At 40.9% G+C, this 12,500-nt stretch overlaps 1 protein-coding gene across 4 annotated transcripts in view; it reads left to right on the forward strand.

The window, feature by feature from the left end:
* The first annotated feature begins 2,338 nt into the window (after window positions 1-2,338).
* LOC138031218 (CAP-Gly domain-containing linker protein 1-like) overlaps window positions 2,339-12,500 on the forward strand; it is a 45,607-nt gene continuing 35,445 nt past the window's right edge. For 3 of the 4 annotated variants that reach the window (XM_068878891.1, XM_068878892.1, XM_068878894.1), the window contains exons 1-3: window positions 2,340-2,844; window positions 7,833-7,979; window positions 9,228-9,318. In XM_068878891.1, the coding sequence (XP_068734992.1) occupies window positions 2,806-2,844; window positions 7,833-7,979; window positions 9,228-9,318 (277 nt within the window). In that variant the 5' untranslated portion in view covers window positions 2,340-2,805. Of the gene's footprint in view, window positions 2,845-7,832; window positions 7,980-9,227; window positions 9,319-12,500 lie in introns of all 4 variants that reach the window. The other variant, XM_068878893.1, reaches the window with a different exon arrangement.

Raw genomic sequence — 12,500 nt, forward strand, 5'->3', positions numbered from 1 at the left:
TCTCCTTGTTATTTCCTCTTTCGGCCATGGGAAATATCCCTCCCCCGACAGGAGCTCCATCTTTCTGTTTTCTCCTTCTCTCTTGTTGCCGTCGTGTCGTCTTCTTCTACGTAGCAGCAATAGAAGGGAATTCTGTCTTCGTCTGCCATTTTGGAAACGTGGTTCGTCATATTCTCCAGCGACATTTTTCTCGAGCTAACTGCGCTTGCGTATGTCACTTCTCTTATTACCCCAGTGGACAATCTCGTTCCCAGAGCCTCCGTTATCCTTGTCCAGCAGAACGGGCGCGGGAGGCTCTGGAATAATCCAAAACCGGAACCAGAAAACTCTGGTTCCGGTTAAATGACTGCGCGTGCGTGAGAGGAGATGGTTGGAAATCAACTATGGAGTTCACCTTGCCATGACAGCGTTTACTTTTCACTCGCGAGACACATGAGTATAAACACATCTCCTAATACACTCGAAGCTTTTAAACTGCGGAGAATAAACAATAACGAGATACATTTTATCAATCAAAACAGATTTCAGCATGTGGTGTCACGCAAGTGAAAATTGATGTATTTTCAAAAACAAAAACTTTACGGAACTGGTAAGTTGTAAAATGATTTATTTCTAGATCATCTTCAACTTCGTGTAGATAAAAATCCACAAGAAAGCACGATTTTCGAGTTTAGACTAAAAATGGCAGGAAATGAAACCGTTTTTCAACAGCCAATCAAATAAGGCCTTTTTTGGATTTAACCAGAGTCTCTCTTTCCCCACCGCTGGTCAAGGGAACGATGACTCTGGGAACGAGATTGCCCAGTGGACAGCTCGCAGCAGAGAAGTTGTCGCGGTCCCCTGGACTTGTCAGAGGTGTCTGTACGTCCAAAATTAAACTGCTCAAAGTAGTAATATGAACTCCATACCTGCAGGTTCGGAAACTATCGCAATACCGCAATTCAATACCGCAATTTGAGATAAAAATTCCCAAAATACCCGGTCCGCAAAAAAAAAGGTCCAATACCGCAATGCAGCAAACCCCAATGTCCCTCTCAAGAAGAAACTGCATGAGCGCCGACAGGTCGAAAATTTAAACAAGGAACGTCGCTTCGATAACTATCAAATTTCGATCCGCAAATGCCGACGATGAAAACATCTGCAACGCATTATTTCGAAGTTTAAGACCCTTACTCCATCGTTGCGTTAAAGTATGAATTCGGTCAGGAGGTTATGAAGATTAGAAGCCGGTACCTGGCGCTATCCGAGAAATATTTTGCCACGGGATGATATAAAAGTGACCATGGGGCTCAATTCTGTACAAAGCGCATTTCATGCACTCAATTACCATCAGCCGCTGAAGGTTTCGATATATTGGCAGACGATGTAAGTACTAGACCATAGAGCTGTTTTGTACCTGCACAGAAGTTGCACCGCGCACCGGTGGTTCAGGTGGTTGAGCACGGGGCTGTCACGCGGGAGGTCGTGAGTTCAACTCCGGCCGGACCAACACTGTGAGGGTCTTTAAATAACTGAAGAGAAACTGGGATGTCGTGAGTTCAACTCCGGCCGGACCAACACTCAGGGTCTTTAAATAACTGAGGAGAAAGTGCTGCCTTCTCGGATAAGGACGACAAGAGGTATTTGTGGAGAAGACTTGAAAGTCTAACTACATTTGCAGATGAAATTACCAAGGCAGCACTTTCTCCTTATTTCTTTTAAGATCCTGAGTGTTGAGGCGGCCGAGGATCGATCCCGCGACCTCCCGCACGACAGCCCGATGCTCAACCAACTGAGCTGATCTTCCTGCTGGGTATGTCGTGTTACGTCTCAGCTCCTACACGAAGCTTAGAGATGTATAGCCTCATTTCCGAAATGCGTGACGAAACCCTACGGACGTCTTTGCGTGGGAGGCTAAGAGATGTAACACTTTTCGGAGGATACAAGCTATTCCCACCCTGCAAGCAGAGCCTTTCTTTTGCTTGCTCGATTTTGGCGTTCTCGAGAAATTTTGGATTTTGGAGTTCTCCTCCTCAGTAAAGAAAAAGACAAAAGAAGGCTCTGCTCGCAGGGTGGCTATTCCCAACAAGTCTGAAATCTGGGTGATTCGAATAATAACTGGGATACCCAAGTATTTCTTTCATTTCACAAAATCTGTGCGAAGAGCTCCAATAACTATTATTATTATTATTATTATTATTCCTGTTGCCAAAAAGTTTGTTGCCTTGTCGCGTTTTGCCTTTCTTTCTGGAACGCACGCCGTCGTTACTATAGCAACGTCTAACGATAATCCGCTGGCAGCGGCTAAATCTTTAAGATTCACTGTTTATATAAGCATTGTTATTTTTAAAACATTTTCCAACCACAAAACAAAAGAATACTTTGGTTCGACAGCCAATAGACTCCTTGGGTGGTACATTAATGACAACAGGAGACGTAACGGTGAGTATCGCTATTTTATCCGTCACAAGACGTCTCATGCGATAGTCCTACATCCTACATCATTCTTTGTTGCCTGTTACTGTTGACAGCTCTGCCCACTGAAGCGGGAAATTGTAGACAGTTATAGAGGAGCAACCTTCAGATTTCAAAAGACACAATTTGGTCAGGCTTCAGTTATAATCACCATTTCCTCACTCGACTGCACAGCAAGATCAAGTTACCCCGGCGGCGAAAAGATGTACGCAATTTTTGAGCAATCCATTTGACGTTCTTGGAGCATTGTGGCAGCATTAATTTCAGCGGTCTTTTCACTTCTATTCTATTGTTCAAATTGCAACCGTTGATTCGACCGATGGCGCCCTTCTGAATGAAGGAATTCAACTTATGGCTTTACAGCGTAAATTGTCGGGTTCACCTGTGGAGGTATGAATTGATTCTTGATGACGCTAATGAAGTTTACCCTTCGATAAATTATCGGAATTCGAAGAGATGCTTTCATGTCTTTTAAATTATCCTACTGTGTTAAAATACATGTACTGTCTGATTCATTGCAACCTTATCTGTGTCATGGTACGCTTAACTTTTGTCACGTACATTTGAGATGAATGTCGTTTAAAGTGTAAAATTAATCGTTTAATTTATTATTTCACCTGGCAATATGTATGGTCTTGTAGGTTCGTTGACCAGCCTCAAATATATACAAATTATAATGGTTTATTGCGTTGTTTCGAAAAAAAATGATTAGATCTTACAGTTAACGAATTTAAATTAAACAGGTGATTTCCACAGTGCCAAACATGACAGAACAGGCCTAGGTAAATAAGTGAAGAGATTAAAAAATATTAAATATCAAGAAACTTAAGCATACTTAATCTTGACGGAGCATATGTTTTGAACTGATGACAGGTTAATTATAGATTTTGATGATGTCATTAAATTAGCCATGTTTCAAAGATCTAGAGAGTACCACATTGATTTTGTAAAGTACACCACATTTAAGATTAATAATGTTATTAGTCAGATTTTCAAATTTCATTGTGATTAGACCAAAAGAAGACGATGGAAGACTTGAAAATCACTTGATCTCAAACAAAAGGGCCAGCAAGCTTGTATTCATTGGAGGGAAACCATCCATACAAATTTCTAAATATATTGCTTGCTTTTGTAGTTGAAGCAAGTTCCTCATTCAAATAATTTTTAGTAATTAGGTGATTCTTTTCAACTAGATATTTCTTGTAAGATTACACAGTTCTTTTTATGTAATTACATTGAATAGTTTAGGTTGATCCTGTGTGGCTTTTGTACCTGCCTGAGAAAAATTGTTTGAAAAGAGCCAATGTAATCTCCAGATGTTTCCACTGCTTTCCCGCTGCCTTGTTGGTGTCCCTCTGAGGAACACCAACATGGAGTCTCCATTCTATTTAAACACCCTAATTTTGAGTGGCACCCTTTGCCGAATAACTTGAGTTTGGAACATTGCACAGTCCCAAAACTTTGACACAGTGTTTATTTATTACCCTTCTACAATATCTCAATTTCTTGACTTTATTTGTTGAATGGTATCATAAAGCAATTTCATCTGTTCATTTCATCAGTACCGGGTTTAACAATTTCCAGCTCAGCCATTCGTTTCAATAACTAGTGAGAGTGTACCATTTCGACAAACGTGTGTATTCCATTGTTTAAACAGTATACTCAGTAAGACTGGCCAGTTCACAGTAGACGTTTCTCCAAAAATTACAGGAAACAGTCTGCTTGCTGGACATTTATATTATTATACTCCCAACAGAAACTCTGGGAAGTCCATCAGTCTTTAACCCACTGATCCCTGGGAGTGAGACTTAACAGATTTTACTATGTCTAACACCAGATGATTTTACTCATCAACTGGGGGTTTCCTAGGGTACCTGAGGAGTGAATGGGCTAAGCAGTCAAACACTATATCCCCTCCATTAACCCACTGACCCCTGGGAGTATGAGACTTAATTGATTTTACTCTGTCTAACATCAGATGATTTTACTCATCAACTGGGGGTGTCCTAGGGCACCTGAAGAGTGAATGGGCTAAGCAGTCAAACACTATATCCCCTCCATTAACCCACTGACCCCTGGGAGTATGAGACTTAATTGATTTTACTCTGTCTAACATCAGATGATTTTACTCATCAACTGGGGGTGTCCTGGGGCACCTCAGGAGTGAATGGGCTAAGCAGTCAAACAAGTATATCCCCTCCATTAACCCACTGACCCCTGGGAGTATGAGACTTAATTGATTTTACTCTGTCTAACACCAGATGATTTTACTCATCAACTAGAAGTTTCCTAGGACACCTGAGGAGTGAATGGGCTTAAAACCAGTCAAACACTATATCCCCTCCATTAACCCACTGACCCCTGGGAGTATGAGACTTAATTGATTTTACTCTGTCTAACATCAGATGATTTTACTCATCAACTGGGGGTGTCCTAGGGCACCTGAAGAGTGAATGGGCTAAGCAGTCAAACACTATATCCCTTCCATTAACCCACTGACCCCTGGGAGTATGAGACTTAATTGATTTTACTCTGTCTAACATCAGATGATTTTACTCATCAACTGGGGGTGTCCTGGGGCACCTCAGGAGTGAATGGGCTAAGCAGTCAAACACTATATCCCTTCCATTAACCCACTGACCCCTGGGAGTATGAGACTTAATTGATTTTACTCTGTCTAACACAAGATGATTTTACTCATCAACTGGGAGTTTCCTAGGGCACCTGAAGAGTGAATGGGCTAACCAGTAAAACACTATATCCCCTCCATTAACCCACTGACCCCTGGGAGTATGAGACTTAATTGATTTTACTCTGTCTAAAACAAGATGATTTTACTCATTAACTGGGAGTTTCCTAGGGCACCTGAAGAGTGAATGGGCTAAGCAGTCAAACACTATATCCCCTCCATTAACCCACTGTCCCCTGGGAGTATGAGACTTAATTGATTTTACTCTGTCTAACACAAGATAATTTTACTCATCAACTGGGGGTTTCCTAGGGCACCTGAAGAGTGAATGGGCTAAGCAGTCAAACACTATATCCCCTCCATTAACCTACTGACCCCTGGGAGTATGAGACTTAATTGATTTTACTCTGTCTAACATCAGATGATTTTACTCATCAACTGGGGGTTTCCTAGGGCACCTGAGGAGTGAATGGGCTAAGCAGTCAAACACTATATGCCCTCCATTAACCCACTGTCCCCTGGGAGTATGAGACTTAATTGATTTTACTCTGTCTAACATCAGATGATTTTACTCATCAACTGGGGGTGTCCTGGGGCACCTGAGGAGTGAATGGGTAACCAGTCAAACACTATATCCCCTCCATTAACCCACTGACCCCTGGGAGTATGAGACTTAATTGATTTTACTCTGTCTAACACAAGATGATTTTACTCATCAACTGGGGGTTTCCTAGGGCACCTGAAGAGTGAATGGGCTAAGCAGTCAAACACTATATCCCCTCCATTAACCCACTGACCCCTGGGAGTATGAGACTTAATTGATTTTACTCTGTCTAACATCAGATGATTTTACTAATCAACTGGGGGTGTCCTAGGGCACCTGAAGAGTGAATGGGCTAAGCAGTCAAACACTATATCCCCTCCATTAACCCACTGACCCCTGGGAGTATGAGACTTAATTGATTTTACTCTGTCTAACACCAGATAATTTTACTCATCAACTGGGCGTTTCCTAGGGCACCTGAGGAGTGAATGGGCTAAGCAGTCAAACACTATATCCCCTCCATTAACCCACTGACCCCTGGGAGTGAGACTAACACCATATGATTTTACTCAACTCGGGATGCCTTGAGGCATCTGAGAAGTGAATGGGTTAACTGGGGTTTCAATAAGTTTAAAGTAAATGGCTGTGGCAAGAAAAGGCTGTAAGGCCTCTTTTCCCTAGGGAGGTCTGGGGGCAATTGCTCCCCCAGAAAATCTAGGAGCTCGGAAATGGCATTTCCAGCAATCTGGGCATCAACATCATTCGCAAGTATTCACTAACACGAAGCTGTACATGGGCAAGTCAGAGGACAATGTTTTTGCACTCTCGATCTCTTGTTTAAATACGACAAAATATTGCCTCCAGCTGTGCGCTTTCTAGTTGTGTCTTCCATTTTTAATATACAACACGCAGAAAACCGGAATGGCGTAGTGAATGTGATAATGCGTCCTTTAGATATTAGACTCCAGATGCTTATGATAACAAACGAGTTTAATGCACTTTAAAAACATCGAGCACATGCCTGGACAAAAGGTGAAGGAAACCTATTAATCCCAACATCCCTCACATCCTCATTCTCAGGATCGCCATTGTTGTTCGACAAAGAGACCCTGGGAACAAGGTTGCATCCCTTGCAGGATAAACATGAATTCACATTAGGTGTAGTTACACTGAGCACTTTTTACCGCAGTATTAAAATGACCCTTTTACTATGGGAAACTGCATTTGGTGCATGTGACCAACATCCCGAGGTAAATTTCCCATGATGGTAAATTTCCATAGATGCGTCAAAAAGATCAGACGAAGCGCTCATGACATTTAGGGTGCGTTTGATTGACGTATTCCGGAATAGGAATACATGGAACATGGGTTAGAAATGCTTCGTTTTTATGGAGATTCATGCTAAAATTTTCAAATGTCTGCTAAAATGCTTTTTTAAACATATATTTTAATTTGTTATCCTTGCTGCTTCGAAGTGCTCCAAACATACCGTTTTAATCATCACTCCACATATTCTTATTCCGGAATAGGGTCAATCGAATGCGCCTTTAACATGGTAAGTTGGAAGGGTGTTTTGATGCGTGAGGCACAAGAGCCAGTCATGATGCTGATGATGTTGTGATTAAATTTCCTGCCAATGAATTGCGTGAGATTTCTTTTTACCTCAGTGATCTTCGTAACAAGTGACCGCCTGTTACCGGTAACACGGTATACTTAAACCGAAGTATGAGGTACTGCAGGATAATTTACCATGGCAAATGGCATTTAGTGTGGTGTGTGTCAGTCCGCACCTAATAACCGTTAAGTAAACTTCTGCTTTGTAAAAGCAGTGATCAAGGCAACATTTGGCACCAGTCTTTCTCCTCTATTCATCCAACTTTGCGGACTGCAAAGAGCGCGTTAGCGAGTGGCAAAGGTGACTGCAAATAACTAGGAATTCATAAAAATATCCAACGTCCAAAAAAGAGCAGAACATACAGCAAAAGGTTTCAGGATATTCTAGTTATTTTATTGAATTAAAATAATTTAAAATAGATCAAATTGAAATGGTGAGAATCTTGTAATTCAGCAGTAACTTAGGGAGTAGCCGGTGGAATTCACTGGTTGCTGGCTTCTATTGAAATGAATACATATTTCTTGTCTTAGGTGTATAAAGCCTGGGTGAACAGCTGTTTGGAAGAGTGTGGTGGCAAAAGAAGAATCACTGACTTAGCTGAGGAGTTAAAGGATGGAATCATTTTATGCCAGTTAATCAAGTTAACTACTGGACACGAAACATGTCAATGGGAAGAGGTAGGCGTTTAACCCCATGAAAGTCAGGAGCAAAATCGTTTGGTGTTAGGCAGAGTAAGATCTCTAAGTGGCACTCCCGACTAATTAGGAGAGAAACAATTAATGACAAACTAAGGTGTTTGAATTGGGCAGCAGTGCTTGTTTTGAAAATAAAACTACACCACCAAATTTATTAAAGGATTTGTTGATCTTTGTAATGTCAGTGAGTAATTCAAAATGAACGAAAATGCAAGTTGTCAATGAAACTTCAAATGATTTGAAATTTTGGCATTGTTATGCATTTCAACCAGCTGAATTACCAAGTGAAAGTCTTGATCTAATTGGCCTAAAGTTTGACAAAAAAAAATAATGAACTAAGAATTCAGAAATTTAAGTTCGATGAAATACTGTCATATTACTACGGCATTTGAAGACCCTGCCTTGGTTGTTCACGAAATGGAAATTGCTATCCACAGAGGATAAATCATTTTCCAGTGGATAAGTGCGAATCAATTTCCTGGGGGGGGGGGGGGGTACTCCCTATAATGGCCTATATACGGGGAGGCGCCGCCCGAAAGGGATACCTTTTTCATGCTTCAGGTAAATGAAAGGGTGGGGATTTCGAAGTATATGAAAGGATAGGGTTATCTATCATTAATTTTAGGTATTTAACAGGGCCTTTCATCAAATTATTTCAAACACACATACCGTACCTTGTGACTGAGGGCTAGAGAGGGGATGCAGTGAACATTCTTATTAATATATCAAGGAGGTTTGTGAAAGGGGACCGTGCTATTTAACAATTAGACCCGTAGCCCGCAAGGGCTACGGGTCAATAGCCCATGAGGCGAAGCCAAATGGGCTATTGACCCGTGGCCCTTGAGGGCGAAGGGTCTAATTGTCTAATTATTTGGGAATAAAACGAAAGAAAGCGTCACGCTTTTCGCTACTCAAGGACTATTACTAATAGTCCTCTAGTAGCGTAGCCAATCAAAATGCAGGATTTGCATTAGTCCACTAGTTGGGTGATACTAATTTCCAATAGAAGGTATACGAAAGGGGTGCCATTAATGTCAATGGAAGGTATACGAAAGGGGTATCTTTTCTGCCAAAAATGCTATATAAAAGGTTAAGGGATCAGACCTCAGGGCAGAGCCTCCTGTATTATTATCTCAGGTTTACAATGGATTGGATAGGTTGTTCAAAGTAATTTTTATTCACCCTTCAAACAACTTGAGTGAACTTAGCTGATGTATAATTTGCCTTTAGTCCAAAGATCAGCCTCAGAGACCACACTTGGTGGAGCTTGTTCTTGATTTCATGAAAAGCAAAGGAATTGACATCACTTGCAAAGTTGAAGGTAACTTAAAATTAATATGATTTTCTGTTTTGAGTTTCTCTGTGCATGTTCACATGTGTTTGTAGTTTTTAAATTAATTTTACTGATTGCAATTGATTCCATAACTCTTTTACTCTTCCTGTAATTAGTCCTTGAGTCAAATAATAAAGTGTTATTTATTACTAAGAGCAATAAAATGGTGATTTATATCTGTTTGTTTTGGCGGGAGATGCAGAATAGAGGGAGTATTACAGTTTCTCAGCACATTATAGTTTATTTTTCATTCATTTTTCATGATACCCTCTTTGTATAGATTTTCCATCTATAAGTACATTTCTTTTTCCATATTACTAAAATTGATTATATTAATTTTTCTAGACTTTGACATTTTTTTTTACCCTCGATTAACAGCCACTGTTTCGGGAAATGAGCCAGCTCTCACTCCCGAAATAACGGCTGGACGCGTGAGGTGAGCCATTGCTAATATCCGCCAATCAGAAACTCGCCTGCACAAATCGAGCAGGCATAAAATTATGAATTTTTGGTACAAGTTGTGGCTGTGAAGGTATTCTTTGACCCGGCCTGTTCGAGCTTTACCCTTAAGGTGGGAAACATCCAAGATTATGACAACGGGAAGAGTCCGAGAAGCTGGAGAATGGTATTGTGTCGTTTTCTACCGCCTGAGGTCGGAAACTTAACTTTATAATTTTCCAGTCGGCGCCAAGGGCAAAATACGGCTTTCAAATCCATTGCTATTACAAGTTCTCCTCAGACTTTGCTAATGTAAGAGCAAGTTGAGTTCTTCAAGATCAATTGAAATTACTGCTGAGTTTCTTGGTGGCAGAACGAGGGGGCCGGTGAGGCCGACTGGGAGATTTGAAGTGGCCGAAGATTTTGTTGATGAATCATTATCCGCCCGGGTTGCATTAAATCAAACTCACATTGATCATTTAACCACAAACTCAAGATCGCATCATCTGGAAACTTCGCACAGACGTTTAAGCACTGTCGTGTAATTACTGTTTTGTTAAAATCAATCTTTTTGTGTTGTCTAATGCCATTTCCCCGCAACTATTTATAACTTGGCATAAATTATATTTAAATTTACGTCACTGACACGATCTATCGCTCACGCATCCAGCCGTCTCTTCTCGGGGAGGATACCCGAACTCGAGTGAGCAGCGGAAATCACGCCTAACGTTTTTTGAGATGTTGTCAGTTTCCATTGAAATAATTCCAATCTAAGTGTTACGTTTACACCAATGTATGATATCGTGACCTCTTGGCCCTTAACACTACATTAGGTGAATGTGATATTACCTTGGGAAAACCTCTAAGACTAATGCATATATCACAGAGACTGCATGCAGGCAAAAGATTCAATGTTCTTAGTTTGCGAGGGCTTGAAACATCAGCTCAATTACGTTTAAGTTTATAGTTTATGAACTCATTTGATGGCACCAACTTTTTCTGTTTCACTCCTCCCTGAAACAGCAACTGCATCGCCAAATGTATCGGGCTGGACTTGTTTGTGTCAGTAAAAATACAATTAAGGAAGCTAACAAAATAATTTTTCAGTTTATTTGGAAAGGAAATGATTAACGACCAAACCGAAGTTGTAATGTGGACCCATAAAAACATTTGTATTGAGAGTAAATCTTGCCTCTACCGTACGCTGCATGGAATAGAAACTATCAAAATTCAAGACTTAGTGGAATTTAGGGTATATAGGTCTATCATTGTTAGAGGTTTTTCAGTTAATGAAGGTTGTAGATGCCCTACCGGCACAGTGGTGGAGCTGATTAATGAATTTCACGCAACGAAATAAGGGGGCTTTTGATCTTGAGGATTGCCTTGAGTTATTTCTTAATGGCCAAAAGGTATCTCGTTCTAAAGTTATGTCTAGGGTTGTCTATAGGGGATTTAGGTCTACCTTCCAGCGCATTCCAACGGCACAGGCGAAATTTGAAAAAGAGTTCAACTATGGTACATTCGAATGGAAAGAGATTTACCAATTACCGTTTAAAGTGACCTTGGACACAAGAACTCGTGAGTTTCAATACAAAATTTTGGCGAGGTGACCCTTGGTGGCGAGGTGACCCTTGGTGGCGAGATGACTCTTGGTGGCGAGGTGACCGTAAACCCATGTTCGGGGGCTTTCACTGGAGACCAGCCAGCAAGCCACTCGACCGATTAACGCTCCCATGGCCAGCAATCTTGTCCACAACCCAGCCATGAGCCCCCATTCCAGGCATCCAGGCAGCCAGAAGCCCAACTGTACAAGCATGGCACAAATTGACTGGCAAAATGTCCAATGAATTGCCATGTGGATAAGCAACCGAATGAGCAATTTGCACCACCGCTGACTGCTTTAGTTGATCGACCGGCCCAGATCACTGCTGCTCTTTGTTGTTAACTTTGTTTACTACATTTAACTGCATTTAAACTTAACTTACTTCTACTACTCTACACTTACCCAAGTCAGACTCATGGCCCCAGTTGTTCAAAACCCAGATTTCTTTTAAGTTATTAAACTTATTAATCTACTCAGTGGATACATGTAAGTTGAACTATGTAGCAGTCTCAGTCTGAGCAAAGGTTTCTGACAGTATTTCTTCACGAGCCGTGAATATGCACTGTCTATGCACATGTAAGTTAAGGTCTGAACGAAAATGTTGACCAATAGACCTTATTCCAAAATGGCCGTCATTTAAATATTCTTTTGTTTTTATTCAAATTAGCCCTTGATGCCTCGTTCTTGAGCTGCAAATTCAAAGAATATTTTGCCTTGAACGAGGCATCAAGGTCTAATTTCAATAAAAAAAAGAATATCTAAATGACGGCCATTTTGGAATAAGGTATATGTTTGACGCGAAATATTTCTTATACTCTGGATAGTGACTTACCCGCTGGATAAAGTTATACAGCCTTTTATTACAGTGCTTAAAATTAGCGGTCGTCCGGTCGTCACAGATCACCAGAAAGTTTGCCGGGCGACTAGTTTTTGGTAAAATGAAAAGCTGGTTGCCCAAAGAAAAAACAACGCGGGACAATCCAGTCAAGAATAGAAAATGTATTACATAAGCAGCACCCAACTCGCGCGATATTAAAAGGAACTTTATTTAAATGTCTAGTCGTTCTAGAGCTGGCAGGGCCGTAGCCAGAAAAAAATTATGACTGAGGCAATGTCCATGGTTAAATTC

Source organism: Montipora capricornis, chromosome 14 (assembly GCF_036669925.1).
Source record: "Montipora capricornis isolate CH-2021 chromosome 14, ASM3666992v2, whole genome shotgun sequence".
Classification (NCBI taxonomy): domain Eukaryota; kingdom Metazoa; phylum Cnidaria; class Anthozoa; order Scleractinia; family Acroporidae; genus Montipora; species Montipora capricornis.